This window comes from Olea europaea, chromosome 10, assembly GCF_002742605.1.
Source record: "Olea europaea var. sylvestris chromosome 10, O_europaea_v1, whole genome shotgun sequence".
NCBI classification, from domain to species: Eukaryota; Viridiplantae; Streptophyta; class Magnoliopsida; order Lamiales; family Oleaceae; genus Olea; species Olea europaea.
Genome location: NC_036246.1, coordinates 37625970 through 37647184, shown reverse-complemented (window position 1 = coordinate 37647184; position 21215 = coordinate 37625970). Strand labels below are relative to the sequence as shown.

At 42.9% G+C, this 21215-nt stretch overlaps 2 protein-coding genes across 2 annotated transcripts; both read left to right on the top strand.

Moving 5' to 3' along the window:
- The first annotated feature begins 4150 nt into the window (after positions 1–4150).
- On the top strand, positions 4151–5422 carry LOC111400623. The gene is made up of 2 exons (XM_023028023.1): positions 4151–4954; positions 5000–5422. Exons 1-2 carry the CDS (start codon positions 4151–4153, stop codon positions 5420–5422), a joined length of 1227 nt encoding a protein of 408 aa, XP_022883791.1.
- Positions 5423–16192: 10770 nt separating this feature from the next.
- Positions 16193–20664, top strand: LOC111402113. Its single transcript, XM_023030186.1, has 5 exons — positions 16193–16509; positions 16689–16770; positions 18467–18625; positions 18917–19011; positions 20397–20664. The coding sequence occupies exons 1-4, from the start codon at positions 16312–16314 to the stop codon at positions 18988–18990; spliced, it is 513 nt and encodes a 170-aa protein (XP_022885954.1). The 5' UTR covers positions 16193–16311; the 3' UTR covers positions 18991–19011; positions 20397–20664.
- Positions 20665–21215: the final 551 nt, after the last annotated feature.

The following is a 21215-nucleotide window of genomic DNA, read 5'->3' as shown; positions in this document are numbered from 1 at the left end:
GGGGGGTTTTTTTTTTTTTTTTTTTTTTTTTTTCCTCAACAGATGCTACAGGTACACGGTGTATATTAGGGATTGTTGTCCGCCTTTTGTATATAATTTGAGTACACAGGTATCCACAGGTCTCACACGGGTGAGATCCGCCTGAGGTGAACCCCATTCCATTTGAGTGGTGTGGACAGTTAATTTTTAATTTTTTTCCCACTTTTTCCATCAATGTACATATTCCATTCTTTCAAGTGGCATCATCTATACTTTTGATTATTCTCTCACTTTTTCCATCAATGCACGTTGAGGGAATATAATTTTGAAATGTACATCTAGCATTATCCTTTTCTTTTTTTATTGTTTTTACCTTTTTGGTTGCATTGATGAGATATTGAGAAAATCAATACTTGTTAGTTTTTTTTAGAGCAATAAAAAAGTCATTTGAAAATGGTGCACGGTAATTTGAAACATATTTTCATAACTCACCAAATAGATGATTTTGATGATTTTTTCAATTTTCTTTCAATCTAAATCTCTATGAAATAGTTATTTTCAACAACATATATTTATTCAAAACAAAATAGTAAATAAAAATTAAAAAATTATTTATAAGCAATAATTACTTCATAACTAAAAATTACTTATAAGTAAAAATTCACTAATAATATGTAAACGTCAAAATACATTCGTAGATCTATCTTTCTTGTATATAGCATACAAGTTGATATATTCCACACATATCCTTGGGGTCAGAAGTCTTCTACGGATACATTGCAAGCTTTTAAGACGGGACATCTGATAAAGTTATGGAGGATGAACGTAAATATGATGCATATAAATTTTTCACCAGTCGTGCACAAAAATGGTAAGAACCATAAGATTGTTAAAATTATATATGTAATATTTATGAGTTTGTAGTTATGTACTTTACTCATGAGGTTATCTCGATAACGATGGCTAAATGCACCATAAAAAATGACAGGACGAAGATCCCAAGGATGTTGAATGGCAAACAACAAAATCCTCTAACGCAAAAAATATTAATGCCATTTTGATAGTCATTGAGTGAGTACATCTTTGCATTTTATATTTATGTTTGTATGATTCTGACAGCTAAATTTGAGGAGACAGCACAAAAATACATACAAGAATTGTACCTGTTGACCCCAAAAAGTGCTCCAACAGATGTCGGTCCCACCTGCGCTTGCGTGGACGAATGTCCAACACGCTAAGACACGTGGACGGTCTAAAACGAGCGGTTCAAAGGGGTTTGGGAGTAGCCTAACGATGCGGGACGGTGACGTTTGGAATCCGGCGGGTTGTTCGTAATCCGATTGTACAATAATTACCAACCGGTGCTCGTAAATGTATATGTAAAAGTGTATAAACTCGATTTGTGTATTGCAAGTAAATGAGAGAGAGTTGAGTAAATGTAGTCTTTAGCATTGATTCTTGCATTAGCCTTTGACAATACACAATGGAAGTATTTTTAGTGATACATATGAAATGGGAGCCCTTGGATGAAGTGGCACATGGCCTCATCTCTTTAGTTCAAAAGTCTTTTCTTAGGTATGGGGCTTGACTTGCTAGCTTATGGCGCATTTATTGCTTGCGCAGGTCCTCCATACTAATGACAAGATTTGACCTTTATGCTTGTGACAAACGTTCCATTAATCATTTGAATAAGATCTCTGAGCAGGCGATCTCTTGGGAGAAGTGACTGTGGAGGAAGCTCTTTGTGGTTAAGAGGCTCGTGCATCAGTTTCGGGGCTTCGACCATTTGACAAATACTTCCACTTGAGGACCTCAGCTACATTCAACAGGTTCCATGCTTCGGGTTGTGGGCCTCGGTAGTTGGACCTCGGCTTGAAGCACTTCGGATATAACCCACCTTGGCAATATGTGCCACCTCGGCAGGAATGCCACGTGGATCAGGATGAGTGGGCCATTGGACCAGGTGGGTAGGACAGGTGTGACAACACGCAACAATAGTCCCCCAGGTCCAAGTATAATCATTAATGTAATGCGTGGACTTTAATGGAGTAAAAGTTGAAAGAATTTTTGAACCCCAAATAATAGTCCCCCAAGTCCAAGTATAGATATTTATATCATGGTTGGAGTTTGAGAAGTGTTGTTGTGGGTGAGCGATGAAGTAGGCAAGGTGTTTGAACTCTGGCGATGAGCTGAGGTGGTTGAGGAATCGAATCTGCGAGGCTTAATTGCTGAATGGCGAAGAGGAAGCCGAGGTGGTTGAGGAACCGAACCTGAGAGGCTTTGATGCTGAATGGTGAAGAGGAAGCCGAGGTGGCTGAGGAACCGAACCTGCGAGGCTTTATTGCTGAATGGCGAAGAGGAAGCCGAGGTGGCTGAGGAACCGAAGCCGAGGTGGCTGAGGAACCGAACCTGCGAGGCTTGATTGCTGAATGGCGAAGAGGAAGTCGAGGTGGTTGAGGAACCGAACCTGCGAGGCTTTATTGCTGAATGGCGAAGAGGAAGCCGAGGTGGTTGAGGAACCGAACCTGCGAGGCTTTATTGCTGAATGGCGAAGATGAAGCCGAGGTGGTTGAGGAACCGAACCTGCGAGGCTTGATTGCTGAATGGCGAAGAGGAAGCCGAGGTCCAATGGTAATGATTATACCTTGGCTGCTGTGCCAATGATTTGATGTTTTGTGCTTGTTTTCGAGGAAAAGCGGCTGAACCGTTACGACTTCCAAGGCGCTGCTGCCGTCGAATTAAAAATGCAATTATGAGGGCAGCTGACGCTTCTAGAAGCAGACGCGTTGGAGAGGTGCGTGGGAGGCACGCATAAATCTGAAGCGTAGGATTTAAAAACCGTTTGAATTCAACGCCTCGGATTGGATCTGAAATGGAGGGCTCGGATTGACTGAGATTTGATCTGACGGCTGGGGTTCGTCTTGGACCTTTATAAAAGGCAAGAAAATCCCATTTTTCAGGATTTTTGAACACTTTGCACTTTGAAACTCTCTCAAATCTCCAAATTTTCTGGCGTTGAGGTTGACTGTAATATTAAATTCCGGCCAATCTCCGTTGTGTCGAATTCCCTTAGGTATTGTTTGCACAAAAACCCTTCTTACCGTCTTTTTACTGAGAAAATGGAGTCCACTTCGGGTAGGGAGCTTGTTACAGTGGCGTCTTTAGACTATGGGGTCGGTCACGGGGGGATGTCCGAGGTGGATAAGTATGCCATGGCCGAGGAGCCTGTAGATTATACCCAAGAGTGGGGGTTTTTAGGGTGCCTTCGAATATGACGTGGAAGAGGTTGGGGGAACTTAGGGAGAGCTACAGTGTGCCCCACTACATAGAAATGTTAGTCCCCGAGCCGAACGAGCGGGCCTGCTATCCGAGGCCCGGCTGCGTGGCCGTCAGTGAATACCTGTTCAAGGCAGGTATGCGTCTTCCTCTGCACCCCTTCTTTAGGGCAGTGCTTAGGAACTTCATGCTGTCGCCGACCCAGGTTCTGTCGAATGGGTGGAGCCAGCTGGTCGGCTCGTACTTCCTGTGGAAGGAAGTGTCACTTGGGGAGGACGTGCCTCTTCATGTGTTCATGACCCTGTTCCAGCCCCGGGTAATTGGGAAGGAGTCAAGGGGATGGTACTACCTCACGCATTGGGGGGCTCACGCACCCTTTGTGGTGGGACTTCCTTCCTCTATCAAGGGGTGGAAGGAGTCCTGATTCTGGGTGCGAGGTAAATGGCAGGCAGTGGAGGGGGACAAAGCCCTGTCATGCACAGTGCCGACCCAGTATTACGAAGCTCGTGAGTCTCCCGACCTCTGCTTGTCCTTTGAAGTTAGAATATGAATTCGTCTAACTGTTGGGGGTTCTTTTGCAGATAGTAGTACGAGGTTCGAGCTCAGCAGGGAGGAATTCGAGGTGATAGAGGACATTTACAAGAGGCCTCTGAAGCTTCGCCACTTCGATCACCTGATTGATAGGAGCAGATACTTTCTGGACTTCGAACTGATGGCATCCAGAGGTACGAAGCCCCAACACTTAAATTTTCCTATCCATTGTTTTTATACTGATGCTGATCTGACCTATTGTGCAGATAAATTCAAGAAGAGGAAGTACCCAACTCCAAACATGGCCTCTATCTTGAAAGCCACGTCTACTGTGTAGGCGAGGCCCCTGAAGCTTGGGTCCAGCATGGCAAAGGAAGTCCGAGGCAGGGTTGAACGCCTGTCCAAAGACTGTACTCCCAGGGCTTCGGAGGAGGCAACTCCTCAGAGGCCAGAGAAGCCGAAGGAGCCTCGGGGCAAGGAGAAAGTCCCCGAGGAGACTAAAAAGAGGAAGCTGGTACACATCTCCAGTTCAGCTGGAAAGTTTGGGACCTCAGTGTCCCATAGGGCCGAAAAGACTGGCGAGCCAAAGCTTCTTGTTGCAGCCTCCAAAGCCATCAAAATGGAGATGGTTAGAGAGGTAGAGGCTAAAGAGGATAGAGCAGAGGCCGCAAGGCGAGCTGCAGAAGCTGCCGAGGAGGAGGCAGTAAAGGAGAAGCCGGTGCGGGAGAAGGGGAAGTCTCCGAGCTTCCTAGCTGGGAGGGAGGAGGCACTGGCCCCAGCCTTGGTGAAGGCACTCCCTGAAGAAATCAGAAGTGCCACCGAGAGCTTTTACAAGTTCTGGACGGAGAGGTGGCAGCTACATGCCTCCTCTTGCGATGCCACCGACTTGACAAAGGCATTGGTGAGCCAGAGCGTCCGGACCTTTGGCCTCGCGCTCGAATGCAGGGAGGCCTTGAGCGAATTTCAGACAAGGACCCAGGCCTCGGAGGGGAAGACTGCCTCCCTCGCAGAGGAGGTGAAAGCTGCTAAGGCCAAGGCCGAAGAAGCCAAGGCCCAGAGAGTTGAAGAGGCGGCGAAGCTTGAGTCTGCTCTGGCCCAGATTGAGGCCTTAAAGAAGGAAGTGTATGAGTCACAGTGTGAAGTGGCCTCCTTGACAAAGAAGGTGGAGGTCTCCAATGAGCACCAAAAGGTGACTGCTGAGGCCCTTGAGAAGGCGAATCTCTCCTTGGCCGGTGCTCAAGATGCTTATCAGTTTCTCGAAGGCCAGGCGAAGTGGTACATGAACGACGCCTCTGTTGCAAAAGAAGAGGCCCGAACTGCAAGGGAGGAGGCGGTGAAGGAATACATCGCCAATTTCCACACTACAGAGGAGTATAAGAGCTTCAGTTCGTACTGGAGGAACTTCGCCTATGCCGAAGTGTTGGAGCGGGCAGAGGAGCTGTATCCCAATTTGGACCTGGCTCACCTTAGGTCCGAATTTGTGGATGAGGTACCTCAGACCCCAGCTGAGGAGGTCCAGGGTGAGGAAGAAGTTGATGTCGAAGCCCCAAGTGCTGAGGTAGAGGAAGCAACTACTGATGCCCAAGTTGCTGAAGTCCCAAGTGCTGAGGCGCCTCCGTCATCTAGCCAGGCATAGACTAAGTTTTACTTTTCAGTATTTTGGATGTAATGGCCAGAGGCCCGCCTTTGTAATCTTCTTTGAAATATCAATATAATGTCTTTCTTCTTTCATTGTTGTTCTTTGTCCAAGTTTTTATACCTCGTTAAACAAATGAACTGGAACCTGATAGAAGCATGAACTAAATAACTTTAACTTGGTACCTTGGCTCCAATCAATCAACTTTGTGAGCCTCGGACTGAAATAAACGAACATAACTTGAGTGACTAAATTGTGCGAACCTCGGACTTAAGCAAATTAACATGACTTAAGGAGATGAACAGTGTGAACCTCGGACTTAAGCAAATTAACATAACTTAAGGAGATGAACTGTGCGAACCTCGGACTTAAGCAAATTAACATGACTTAAGGAGATGAACAATGTGAACCTCGGACTTAAGCAAATTAACATGACTTAAGGAGATGAACAGTGTGAACCTCGGACTTAAGCACATTAACATGACTTAAGGAGATGAACAGTGTGAGCTTCAGACTGTAGCGGTTGTGGCTTCTCCCCTCGGCGTTCAGCAAGGCCAAAGGGAGGCATGTGCTATCGCCTCGGAGTTCAAGCGAGGTGGCCCAGAGGTGGGTCCCGAGCCTCTCCTCCGAGGTGACGACGCATCCCAGACATGGTGGATGGTACAACCATGTTGAGGTTTCTCCCATTGGCGTTCAGCAAGGCCAAAGGGAGGCATGTGCTAGAACCTCGGAGTTCAAGAAAGGTGGTCCAGAGGTGGGTCCCGAGCCTCTCCTCCGAGGTGACGACGCAGTACGACACGATGATTTAATCAATGCATTTTATTGAGCCATAGAAATATTACAAAGGCTGGGGAAAGTCATGCAGCATTGTACAATTCATTGGTAATAGATTCTGAGGTGTTCAATGTTCCATGGACGGGGTTGCGCCTTACCGTCCATGTCTTAAATCCAGTAGGTTCCAGATCGGATTTCTTCTCTGATTTTGTATGGACCTTCCCAATTCGGGCCTAGGAAATCAGAACCAGGTTCTTTTGAAGATAGGAAGACCCTCCTGAGCACAAGATCGTTGATTCGGAACGACTTCTTCTTGACTTTGGAGTTGAAGTACCTTGTCATCTTTCTTTGATAGGTGCCTAGCTTTAGCTGGGAGTCATCCCTTCTCTCCTCAATGAAATCGAGGTCGAGCCTCCGGAGCTCGTCGTTGGTCACTTCGCTGAAGTGCAGACGTCGTGGAGATGGAAGTCCGACCTCCACGGGGCTCATCGCCTCAGTCCCATATGCCATGAGAAAAGGGGTCTCCCCAGTTGGGGTCCTGGTGGTGGTTCGGATTGCCCAAAGTACTTGGGGCAGCTCATCAACCCAAGCTCCCTTGGATACATCAAGCTTCCTTTTTAGGACGTGCTTGATTGTCTTGTTTACGGCTTCAATTTGGCCATTAGCTTGTGGGTGGTGAGGTGTAGAGAAGTGCTTCTTTATGACGAGCTCTTCATACAGTTCTCTAACCTTCTTGTTATCGAATTGTCTGCCATTGTCTGAGACGATCGAGTAGGGAATTCCGTACCGAAAAATAATATTCTTCCATAGGAACTTGGAGGTGTTTGCTTCTGTGATTTTTGCCAGTGGTTCAGCTTCGACCCACTTTGTGAAGTAATCAATGGCCACTATTGCAAAACTTGCACCTCCTCTACCCTTAGGTAGAGGGCCTATGAGGTCCACACCCCATTTTGAGAAAGGCCAGGGGTTGGAGACTGCAGTCAAATCTTGTGATGGTCGTCTTTATACGGGAGAGAATCGTTGGCATTTATCACATTTTCGCACGAATTCGAGGGCATCCCGTTTCAGGGTAGGCCAGTAGTACCCTTGCTTCAGTATTTTTTGTGCCAGAGATAGGCCTCCAGAGTGGTTGCCGCACACTCCCTCGTGGACTTCTCTTAGTATGTAGGTAGCCTCTTCTCCTTCGACGCATTGTAAGAGTGGAGAGGAGAAGCTTCTCTTGTAGAGAATGTCATCAACGAAGAGGAAGTGGGCTGACCTCCTTCTCAGCTTATAAGCCTCATTCTTGTTGGTGGGCAGCACCTGGTCTTTCAGATATGCTATGATTGGTTGCATCCAGGTGGGAGTTCCACCGACCCACATGACATTAGGGGCCTCGGTAGAAGGCAGGAGGAGGTGCTCGATAGGCACTACAGTGAGTAGCTCTGAGTCTTTGCTACTAGCTAGCTTCGAGAGTGCATCCGCATGAGCATTTTCGATGTGGGGAATATGGGTTAACTCGAACTTTTCAAAGGATGGGATGAGGTTCATCACCATTTTCAGATAGGAGGCCATCGTTTTGTCTTTGGCCGAGAAGTTACCATTGACTTGGCTAACAACCAGCTGGGAGTCACTACTGACGAGTAGCTTCTTTACTTGCATTTCCTTGGCCAGTCTGAGGCCTGCAAGGAGTGCTTCATACTCTGCAACATTATTGGTGGCTTTGAATCCGAACCTCACGGTCGAGGTATGTTTGTGACCCTCGGGGCCGATGAGGACAACCCCGACACCTGAGCCGACCTCCCCAGCTGAGCCATCGACGAAGAGGCTCCACGTGGGGGGTTCGACGGATTCCATGATTTCATCCACCTCGGGTAGGTTGGCGAATTCAGCAACAAAGTCAGCTAAGGCTTGCCCTTTGATGGCTGCCCTAGCTTTGAACATAAGGTCAAATTCACTTAGTTCCATTGCCCATTTCAACAATCTTCCCGAGGCATTGGGCTTTTGGAGTACTTGCCTCAGGGGAAAATTTGTAAGTACATGGATGATATGAACTTGGAAGTAGGGTCTCAATTTCCTAGAGGCCGTGATTAAGGCCAAAGCAAGCTTCTCTATATCGGGGTATCGGGTCTCCGGCGATAGGAGCGCTTTACTTGTATAGTAGACGGGAAGTTGGGTGGACCCTTCTTCTCGAATCAAAACCGAACTGATGGTGTCATTGGAGACGGCAAGATATAGTTGCAAGATGTCACCGAACTTCGGTTAGGAGAGGAGGGGGGCCTGCCCCAAATGCATTTTCAGTCCTTGGAAGGCCTCTTCACATTCCTCAGTCCATTGGAATTTTTTCCCAGCCTTGAGCACTTTGAAAAATGGGAGGCACTTGTCAGTTGCTTTGGAGACGAAGCGACTAAGTGCTGCCACTCGTCCAGTTAAGCTTTGCACCTCTTTTGGCTTTTGAGGGGACCTCATCTGGCACAGAGCCTCAATCTTCTCGGGATTTGCTTCAATTCCTCGCTGGTTGACCATGTACCCCAAGAACTTGCCGGAAGCCACCCCAAAGGCACATTTCAAGGGGTTGAGCCTCATCCTGTACCTTCTCAGGATTTGGAAGGTGTTGTTGAGGTGCGCTATGTGGTTCTCTGCTTCTAAGCTCTTCACTAGCATGTCATCCACGCAGACCTCCATTGTCTTATCAATGAGGTCGGTAAACATTTTGTTCACGAGTCTTTGGTAGGTTGCTCCGGCGTTTTTCAACCCGAAGGGCATCATTCTATAGCAATAGAAGCCTCGGTCCGTGATGAAAGAGGTGTGCTCTTCATCGGCCGGGTGCATGGGGATTTGGTTGTAGCCGAAGTATGCATCCATGAAGCTCAACAACTTGTGCCTAGCCGTGGAGTCCACCAATTGGTCAATCCTTAGAAGCGGAAAGTTGTCTTTCGGGCAAGCTCTATTGAGGTTGGTAAAGTCGATGCATACCCTCCATTTGCCATTGTGTTTCTTAACCAAGACCGGGTTGGAGACCCACCTCGGATAGGTGGCCTCCCTGATGAAGCCATTTTGGATGAGCTTCTGAACCTCTTCCTTTAGGGCCTCATACCTCTCAGGGTTAAGGGCTCTCCTTTTTTGTCTATGCGGGGCAACATTAGGATCAATTTTCAAGTGGTGGCAGCTGATCTTAGGGTCTATGCCCACCATGTCCTCATGCCTCCAAGCAAAGACGTCAAGGTTCTTGCCTAGGAAGTCCTTAATCTTTTCTCTCAAAATGTTGGATAGGCCCCTGCCTACTTTCAACACCTTGGACGGATCTAGGGGGTCGGCTGAGAAGCTCTCAAGTTCCTCTATAGGGGATGCTCGAGGCTCATGTTCCATTATGCGGGGGTCGATCTCATCAACGATCAACACCTCTTGATTAAGCGGTGTGTCAATCATATCAACATCTTCTTGATCAGTGGGAGCGTCACCTGGGACATCCGCCATGACCACATCAGCCATGATTACGTGAACGTCCTGGGGCTCTACCTTCTTAATGGAGCTTAGATAGCACTCTCTCGAGCCTCTCTGGTCGCCTCTCACTGTTGCCACCCCATTTTCTGTTGGGACTTTCATGCATAGGTGGTGGATGGAGGTGACTGCTCCCAATTCCTTTAGGGCCGGTCTGCCCAAGACTCCGTGATAAGCCGACCGGCTATCAACTACGAGGAATTCCATGAAGTTCATCGTAGTTTGAGGAGATTCTCCCATCTCCACTGCTAGTGTTATCTTTTCCCTCAGAGTGATGCTATCTCCGGTAAATCCATACAATGGAGTGGTGGTGGGCATCAACTGATGGTCCAATCTCATCCTGTCAAAGGCGGACCCGAATAGGATGTTGACGGAGCTGCCGTTGTCGACTAGCATTCGTTTGAGCCCATTTTGGGCTATGACAGCCCTCACTACCAGCGCATCGCAGTGGGGTAATGAACTCCTTCGGCGTCTTCCTGGGTGAAGACAATGGGTGGTACTTAGTTTTTTCGAGAGCTACTGTCCACAATATAACTCGTCAGAAGGGGGTGCTTAGCCTCCCTAGCATAATTTCTTTTGGCGTTTCGTATTTCACCGCCAACATAAGGGCCTCCAAATATGGTATCTATCTCGTGGATAGGGGCCTCATCTTGAGCTTGCCTATTTCTTCGGTGTCTACGCCCTTCCCTGGGCCTCTCTGTGTCTTGCTCTCTTCGCCTTGGGGATATATCCCTTTGACGAGGAGCGACCGCCTCACGCCCATGTCGGTTGTCGTGCCTGGACGGGGGCCTCTTCGCCTGGGACGAGTCATGTCTTTCTCTGGCGGGTTCCTGTCGGGAGCGGTGTGCATAGTCTCTGCAATCCGCGGTGTCGTGCCCGTAGGACCTGTGGTGCAAACAGTATCCTGGGAGGTTCGGATTAGACCTATTTCTAGGTGCAAAACCTCGACCTCGGCCTCTCCCTCTACGGGGTCCCTACTGGGCCTCCATCTGATGTGGGTCAGCAGTTGGGTTGACATCCTCATATGCCAAGATAGGAACCGCGTTCAGAGTTGTGGTGGCCAGAGCTTGGCCGGAGTTTTCATTTCCGGCTTGGTTCATCTGGTAGTCCATGAGGTGGGAGGTCGGACCCCTACCTCACTGTCTTTGAGGAGGTGGGAGGCCTCTGCTTGCCCTGTTCCTATGCTCAATCAATTCTTTATTGATTATCTCCCTTCTCATCATCTCTAGTAGGGCGTCATAGGTGGTGGGGTCTTGATTCTACACATCCCTCCAGAATAGGGTGTTCATGTTCAAACCTCCTCTCAATGCAGATAGTGCTTCTCTGTTGGTGACTTGTACGCAGTAGGTCATCTCGTCGGTGAAGCGGGATAGGAAGCTTTTTTGGGACTCGCCATGTGCCTGTCTCATGTCTTGGAGACGCTGGATGGGGGCCTCTCCTTCCTTGCTCACTGCGAACCTCTTCAAGAAGGTAGTCTTGAACTCGGGCCAGCTTCGGATGCTCCCAGGTGGTAGCCTACTATACCAGATTTCAGCCGCTCCATTGAGGGTTAAATGGAATGCTCTGCACTTCATGGCTGGGGTGGCGTCCCTCAGGCTCATGTGAGTTTTGTAAGCATTGAGGTGCTTTTCTGGGTCACCTCTTCCATCATACTTTGGTATTTTTGGCATGATATAGTGGCTCGAGACCTGAGCATTTCTTAGTTCTCTTGAGAATGGCAGGTTCTCATCATCATCGTCCAAGTCACAGGACCTCTGCTGCTCATCAGAATCATAATTATCGACCTCGTACCTTGGTTGTTGGTAAGAGGGTCCGGGCCGTTTCCTAGCCTCTTCCTCCCTCCTCTGCGGCCTACTTCTAGGCGGGACAGCGCGGGGGGCATTTTCATGCCTTATCTCCTACTACTGGGGTATCGGAGGTGGAGGCTATGGCTTCGTCCGAGGCTGCTGAGCCTGCTGTTGACTGGGCCTCGGTTCGACAGGGCTGATTCTGTCAAAAACACTTCCTGCTCTCCTATGTCTTGGGTCTTGCTCATATGAAAGTGGAAAGTTATCATGGCTCATTTGGACCTCGGTGGGTCGGTCAGATGCATAGTTGGAGGAAATGTCGACTCCCACTTCCCTCTCGAATGGGCTTTCATCTCGGCCATAGTTGGCGAGGCAGCCCTATGACTCTGGACCACGTCCTCTTGCTGATAGTGCTTGTGGGGGGGCATATGGAGGAATGGGAAAGCCTCCCTGACCTTGCATTTGGGCCATGAGGACCTTGCATTTGGGCCATGAGCTCCCTCATGGCCAAGTTTTGGTTGGCTATATCCCTCATGTTGGCTGCCATGGTAGCCATTTCTCTTGATAGTCGTGCTGTCGCATGTATCCCGCCTCTCCTTTGGTGGTAGTGGAGCCTCGGACGAGCTTCTGGGGCAGCAGGCTGGGGAGGCGCATTCGTGCTTTCTCTTACCCTCATTGGGGGAATATCTTTGTTAGAACTCATTTTCCTTTTATCAAACTTAGATTTCTCTAAGTGATAGGGGTTCCTTCTGTTCTTTTTCAAGAACAAATCCTTTTCCAAGGGGGGTTGCCCAAATGTTTTTCAGTAAGCTTCTACCACAAGGTTGCTCGTGGTTATGGTATGGTTTCTCACAGACGGCGCCAATCTGTTGACCCCAAAAAGTGCGCCAACAGATGCCGGTCCCACCCGCGCTTGCGTGGGCAAATGTCCAACACGCTAAGACATGTGGACGGTCTAAAACGAGCGGTTCAAAGGGGCATGGGAGTAGCCCAACGACGCGGGACGGTGATGTTTGGAATCCGACGGGTTGTTCGTAATCCGATTGTACAATAATTACCAATCGGTGCTCGCAAATGTATATGTAAAAGTGTATAAACTCGATTTGTGTATTGCAAGTAAATGAGAGAGAGTTGAGTAAATGTAGTCTTTAGTATTGATTCTTGCATTAGCCTTTGACATTACACAATGAATGTATTTATAGTGATACATATGAAATGGGAGCCCTTGGATGAAGTGGCACGTGACCTCATCTCTTTAGTTCAAACGTCTTTTCTTAGGTATGGGGCTTGACTTGCTAGCTTACGGCGCATTTATTGCTTGCGTAGGTCCTCCATACTAGTGACAAGATTTGACATTTATGCTTGTGACAAACGTTCCATCAGTCATTCGAATAAGATCTCTGAGCAGGCGATCTCTTGGGAAAAGTGACTGTGGAGGAAGCTCCTTATGGTTAAGAGGCTCGTGCATCAGCTTCGGGGCTTCGACCATTTGACAAATACTTCCACTTGAGGACCTCAACTACATTCAATAGGTTCCATGCTTCGGGTTGTGGGCCTCGGTAGTTGGACCTCGGCTTGAAGCACTTCGGATATAACCCACCTCGGCAATGTGTGCCACCTCGACAGGAATGCCACGTGGATCAAGATGAGTGGGCCATTGGCCCAGGTGAGTAGGACAGGTGTGACAACATGCAACAGTACCTTCTACGATAGAGAAGATTCAATCCTTGATGTCTATCTTGATGTGAATGATGTGTGTAGATTTACATGACAAATTTGTGTTATTACATTCGGTAGAAATGTAATAATTATGAATTTTCATATTTATTTATGAGCACTCCCTTATTGTATGGCATCCCTCCGCATGTCAATTTGCAACATCTTGTTGGTCCCCTACACCGTATCAACTTTCACCCAACTTCCACTTTTTACTATCACAGTTGATGATTTATTTGAATGTATTACAAGTCACTTGACGCGGTGAAATTGAAATAGAACTTTTGAAAAAGAAAGTAACAGTTATTGAGTAAGCATGACATGCTTTAGGCAGATGAAATGGAGAGAGTCTCGAAGTGAGTGTCCAAGGGAGTGAAGAGAGTGTCCGCAGTGATTGGGATTGTCGGAAGTGGTGAAGGGCTCCTTGAGGGCCAAGAGAATGTTGGAGTGGACACAAAGGGTGCCTAGGGTGGTAGAAGCAACGTCGAAGGAGACGAAGAGGGTAACCGAGATTACAGAGGGCTCAAAGACCATATTCGAGACGATAGAGACTGTGGTTGATTGGAGAAAATCGTAGCCTAGTCATGATCGAGACGACGAAGACTCGAGATTGAGGAATCCATAGAGTAGAGGCAGAGATTAAGGCAAGGGTAGGGTAGGATGGGATCGGGGTGGGGTGGGGTGGAGTGCTTTGGGTAGGGGTCCTTAGGAAAAAGATAATCTATTTATGATTTTTTTTAAAAGACTGGAGACTCTTAAAGAGGGGAATTTTAAAAGTAAAAATGAAATTACGGACTTAATTTGCAGTTAAGTACCTGTTTGGCATCCATTTTCACCATATTTAAGAAGGTTTTTGCTAATTCAAACAGTAAGTGGACTCATACACAGCCATTTTTTTTACTCAACAGCATGGATATTCCCCAAAATATCCCCTCCTTAACTTTGAAATAAACGTGTAAAAGGGTAAAAAGGTAATTTTGCTTCTGATGGACAATAAATGCACCTGTATCTTTATCGTGCAACAATTGAAATTCTTCTAGAAATGAAAACCAAAATGGCAAACAAGCACACGTTAAGCGAAAAGATTGTGGATGTTTGGTGCTAAAAAATGTTGAGGTATATTAGGAATATTTCTCTGGTCCTATTATTTTCAAATTATATTTTTCTTTATCTTATTTTCAATCACACATTTTTCAATAAAATAATATTATATGCAAATCCAAATTTTTTTACTTTTTCTAGTCACATATTATTCATCAAAATACTATTCTAAAAAATATGTTGGACAAATAATGGATTCAAACATGCTCTTACTAGGAACTTTTATATACACATTTATCTTCTCATAGATGAAAGGATAAAATAGTGTAAAAGAAAGATAGAAAAGAAAAGAAAATAAATGAGAATATTAAAAATAGAATAATAATATTAACGGGTTGAGGAGAGAAAAATACTATAGCCCGTTGAACAAAAGAGGAAAAATAACCATTGAAGAACGAAATATATATATATATATATATATATATATATATATATATATTTATTTATTTATTTATTTTTATTTGTAAAAGTCTTTCAAAATATTGGGTGAAAGAGATATTTTTTATGAAATTTTATATTTGTACTTTTGATTAAAAGGTACATTAATAATACTATAAAAGTAATTAGAATTAACTTTTGAAATATCTCGATTTAATTCACCATGCCTCTAAAGGATTTTTTAAGAACTTACAAAAAAATATTGAATTTTTAGAATTTTAGGAATAAATAATACTATTTAATCAATGCTTATTAAACTTTAGTTTATATTACTATTTGCTCATCGAACACTAAAACGTAACTCATTGGTCACGCAACGTTCCAATTGCTTATCCGTTCATCACCCATTTGATCTCTGTCATCTTAAAGCAATACGGAAATTCCACATGGCACATAAATTAGACGTGAAATTAGAAAACTCAGCTGGAAATTAGATGTGAAATCAGAAAACCAGCCAACATGGGTTTATAGCCTTGTCGTCGTTCATCACAAAACCCGATCGAAATCCCACTTATGTCTCCCTTACATTCTCGACCAAACAACCAACCAAAAACCACAGAACTGGCCACGACTAGTGGAACGTGAGCTGAAATTTCCACCATCACAAGCCAAAAGATCCACTTCGACCTAATGCCACACCTGCTCTTAAGTACTAGCCATGCCATCATCACCCTCCTCCAATGCCGTCGTCGCCTAATCATGGAAACAACAGTAGCCCAAATTCACCTTCCCTGCCATATATCTCTTCACCTTTCAGTTGGGTTTTTTTTCCAAGCACGCTATGTGAGAGATGTGACCCCCTTAGCTTTCATGAAAGTTTTTGGATTTCTATATTATCGAAATCCAAATTCGCCCTCGAATCCGTGAAGAACCCTAAAATCGCCCCCATTCCAACTTCCATTTTCTTAACATAATGTACCATGAAAGAAGCATCCTAAATCGAAACCCAAATTCGTTCCCCAATCCGTGAAGAATCCTAAAATTTACCCTAAAATCCGCTGCACTAATTAATGGGCATGCACATCACAGACTAGGCTGCATCCGAGAAATGGAGGGAGAAGATGAAGGTTCGAGAGTGGGTTTTTGCTCTTTTGGCCCATTCACGTGTGTGATGTGCTACGTCGGATTTCCGTCGCCTTGTGGCACATTATGTTAGTTTAGGAGAACGAAGATAATATGAGATTAATGGACAAGCAATTTGATAAATAAGTGAGCAACGAGTTATATTTTAATGTTCAATGAGCAAGTAGTAATGTAAGCTAAAATTTTATTGAGCATTCTTTAAATTTTAAAGAATAATGCTATTTATTATCGCGCACTACCGTAATCGTTTTAAGTAACAAACATGTGACAATTAGTGGTATGTTGTATAATTTAATAAAAAAATTACAATAACAATGTATTAAATTACTAATTGTCGCATATATGCGATAATGAGTGATTGCAAAAAAGTTACTAAAATTTAAATATCCATATCGTTTAAGAATTCTGGCACAGCGTAGGTCGCATACATCCGTTGAACAAAATTACTCGTAGGCTCCTAGCTCGCTGTTCTTCAAAACTTCACAACCATTCATTACTTCATCCAATGCGATGTCCTTCTGCTGCAAAGCTGCGAGTTTAACACCGCCAATCACAAGCAGCAGAGATGAAATTTACATAGCGGCGGTGCCACTGAGGGCGACGACAAGGCCTGCCCAGTTGTTTACTTCGACTGCTTACTCTCTCAATTTGTGGGATTTCCAGCATTATATGGTCATCATCAAACCCTTTAAGTCTCCTCACTCTCAGGTTCCGTCAATTTTCTGATGTTTTCGATCTTCTCTCATTTGATTTGATTTTAGTAGTGTTTATATACAACATGTGTGTGTTTGTGTGTTGTTGTTATTGTTGTTTTTTCTTTTTATTTTTATCTTTTTTTTTTTCCGCCTAATGCCAACGATTATATTTTACTCCTCCCTTTTTTGCAGGATTTAGTTTTCGATTTTCAACCTCAGGATCCTGAAAATATATTAGTTGCTGTTGCAGCATTATCCGGTAGAAAAGTACCTGGTAAGCCTTTAATATCGTCCATTTTTCTTGATTTTTAATAGTGATTTTGACTGTATAAAACTGTTTGGGTCATTCTGTAGCTATGCTTAAACTTCTCATTATTTATTATTTATTAATTGAGAAGGTTTTCATCTTCACACGCTACAAACACAGGAAATATAAACTGTAACCCCTATAGTTTCACATTGGATGTCTTGCAATTGGTGACACGTCCACTTGTTGATACATACCTTTCTTAGTTTATTCGTTCTAATATGGCCATACATCCATCTTAACTCCCTCATTTATGCTATGTTCGCCTTTTAGGCACTTTGTTCTTTAGTCCGACGATACCGCAGTTGATTTACAATCACTGCTAAAAGCTTCCCCTTTTAACTTGTTTGGTACTTTTACCAATGCAATAAGCTTCTTTATTCCGTGTCCATTTCGTCCAATACATTGTCTACTAAGTCCACTTTTCCTACTAATAATCAAAGTTCTGGTGTCCAGTGGAAGCTACTAGGATTCTTGCTCATAATAAATCATAGAGGAAGAAAGAGAATCACATCTCAAAGATGAAGATACAAATGCAAAATATTCTGTGTGATGTTCCAAAAACGATGGAATTTCGTCCAATTCTATCGCAAAATCTAATCTGGTGTTTGGGTACCTCTTTGCCCTCATGTCTAAAACTCGTTTAGGTTTCAAGCTCTATAATTGATCAATTTATGTGGGAGTTTAGGGCATTAAAATCTTTTCTGACTTAGTTTTTTGCATTTCCAATTTTAACATTATTATCTTGAACACAAGCTTATCCAAAATGTTACTGTGACTGGAGGACATCTCGGAAGGACAAATTTGTAAATAGGGAAGCAACATCGAGAGTTGGGATAGAAATTCTTGAAACATTATGGTATAATATATATTCATGTAATTGGCTGCTGATTGTGTAACTTAATTTGTGGGTTGATTAAATACTCGTGGGCATTGTTATATTGAATTTCACACATTGTAGTATTGAACTTGTTTTATTTAAGAAAGAATGAAAAATGGTGCCACTAAATTTTGCTTTTGTGATGCATTAAGAAACCTAAGTGATGCAAGTAAATTGTGACCTGAAAGTAAGCGAGTTGCTTAGGATTGGATTGAAGGATATGTCATGGATGAGCATATGATAGCAACATTATCATTTTGAAGCTGAAGTATTTTGACGCATTGGTATGCCAAATTGTACGAGAGAACTTGATTTATGCAATTATGCAAATATATTTGTAAAAAAAGTTATATGATAGCTGTCCATGTAAAAAAGGATATAATTCATTAGTTGTCTTTTAGGGACATTCAAGGTTCCAGTGCTTTTTGAAGTTGTTGACAAGAATATATTATAGTTTCACAATTCGATTTCAAATTTTATGTTTGAGTTGTAGTACTTTCTCCTGTTTATCACGAAGTCCAGATGGTGGAGCATCTGGATGCTTGCTTCCTTTCAACTTTCTAGTATTTGCATCACTTGTGATTGAAAAAGGGGAGGTACTGTATCAGTATAACAATTTTAACAATTCACAAATTTCATTATCAAGAGCAAAACCAAATAATTGTGCTAAAACAATCTGCAAATTAGTTTATTTTCTTTGGTGTGTATTTGAATCAAAATTTTTAAGATGGCAAACTATGCTGTAAAATGCAATATATGTTTCCGATTTTGGAAATTTGGCAGGAGTTGTTCTCACGAGGAAGCTACAGAAATTGCCAAAGAGAAAATGCTGGTTTGTTGGATATTCTGATTTAAATGCTGTAGATGCAGCAAGCAAATTCAATGAAAGATGGGAAACTGATCTTCGAATTGGTCTTCACGATTGTAGAAATTATGCCAATGGTATGCTGTGTGTTTACCTTTTGTTTAATAATTGTTCATTTTAACTATAGCTTGATTATGAACAAGATGTCTTTACTCCTTTTTATGTCGTGAAGTAACATGTGGTCCATATGTTACTTTTTTGCCTATATAATCTTGTTACTTTTTTTGAACATGATGTGTATGCTTAAGGTATTACTTGCCTGCTTGGTCGTTGTGGTTGTAGTCTAGAAGTTGAATAAGAATACTATATTATTTTATCTAACTCACTTTTCCCTGTGGCTGAACTCATTTTTTTTCATAATTTGACAGGGCTGGTCGAGTTTTTAACAGGCAAGAAAGCTGTGCTTGAGCATCTGAGAGAAAGCAGTTATGGGAAGACTTGAGATCCAGCATCTTGTATCAAAGTATGTTATCTTGCATTTTTTGCACTGTGTAATTATCTTTGTCCAATACTATATGCATTTATTTATGTTTGTGTATATATATCTATGTGCAGTCTCTGTCTATCAATCTTCGCTCTTTAATCTTGATGCTTTGGTTTTGATTGTAGCACGACCAGCAAAATTTCACTTGGAAAAGCGATATATTTTATTTCATTAGAATTCACATGCTTTGTTGATCATGACATAAAATAGTCTCTTTTCTATTTTACTCGATATATTTTCTGCAGAATATATGCCTGTAAGTTTTAGAGCCTTCAAAATTGTAACTGCATCAAGTTTGTTGGCCCATTCTTTCACCCCTAGTTTTAATCACAGTAATTGTGACTAACCGTGTGATTAAGTGTAGGTTATTTCTTATCTACACATGATTGTGAAGAATTTGAAGGAAATTACTAAAAGAGATTTGAAATGCGAAGGCCAAAATCTAACTTGCTACAGTTCAGATATGAAAAGTAACATTTATCATTTATCCAACACAGAACAAGTTTATTTAGTTAACAGAAGACGGAAGTTTCTGCAGCAACGATGAAAGAATGGAAGACGAGTTCCAAGAAAAGAGCAAGTTTGATCAAAGCCTAAGAAAATTATACAAGTCAGTGAAAATCGTTTAAGTGAAAGCGTCTATTATTGAATTCACCAGACCCGATAGTACCCATTTTGGCTCCGTCCAGTCATTCAAAACTTTATTTTTTTAGATAATAATAGATAGAGACAAGACTTGTATGGAATCTTATTAAAACCAAGGGATATATGACTGTCTGCCATTCATACCAGAATAATAGTTTTCGAAAAACCCTACTACGGAACTTTCGAGAGGTACGATAGGTAGATATACTTGTGTGATCAAACAACCTTTTGCTCATTGCTCGCAGAGCGGCATATCCAAAAAAAGAAAAGATTGTAAGTGCTGACTTATGGTTGACTAAAGATCGAGTTTGACCAAAGCCTAAGCAAAGTGTACAATTAAGTGAAAATCATTAAGTGTTTGCAGCTTGGAGAATGAAACTTGTTCCAAAGCAACTGACATAGCAAGCAAGCTTCGATTATTTGAGTTTTTCGTCTCAGTGAAAATCATTTTCTTGCACAAGTCTTACTCCCTGTAAGATGTATCGTACACAGAGCAAAATCTCAAGGCTGCCCAACGAGCAGAGCAAAAAAAAATGAGATAAGAAAGTCGAAAGCTCAAAGTCGTTTGTCCTGTTGACCAAAACCAAACACATACATAAGCCTTTTCTTGTACAAATCTTGCTGCTTTTATAGCTGTTCGATGTGTAGAGATGAAGTGATGACATAAGCAAAACTTTCATTGGTTTAGTCTTGCTGATCATTTGCTATCTGATGCACAGAATAAAGGCGTTGACGGCTGACCAGATAAAGCCTTCTCACACAAAGATAGTGGGCTGCCACCACAATATAAGAATCATCCAATTCGCAACCTGCACCTATGAAATGCCATTTTAGCATCGAGTTTGATAAGGCGTTACTGCATGGATTGAGGGCCAATATTGCGTATTTTTCTATCACAAGTGTACTATATTGTGACAAGTAATAAAGCGGACCTATGAGTCTGGATGATCGTCCTACAAAGACTATTATTTAATTACTAATTTATTATTTCTAACTCCAAATTGACAAAAAACTGGGAAGATAATTTTTGTTAGGTTATCTAAATTATTCTAAGTAAAGTAAATTTATCTAAGACACACAATTAATCAAATTTGAGTTTTAAAGTACGAATTTGGATGTTAAGACTTACAATTTCATCTATGCATCCTCTTTAATTCGTGAATTAAGATTCTTTACCTATTGTAGTGTTTTGGTTGAATTCTTTTAAAGTATTCAATTTATGTATTTCGAGTTTAAATTGATCATATTTAATTGAGTTAGTTCACCATATTTCTTTTTGAATCCAAATTGACCTAATTATATGCATTAAGTCTCTAAGAACTCATGTAATGATAGCAATAAACATAAAATGTACATCTACACTTTTATCCAAACTATCAAATTTTATTATTTGGTCTAAATCTATAATTTACATCTTGATTTGTTATAGATTCATGGATCATTGAACTAGTGATCAATTAGTGTAAGGCATTAAGCTCTATAAATGAAATCAACACAAAAATTTAAACTACTATAATATTGAAAATCAAAATAAAGGG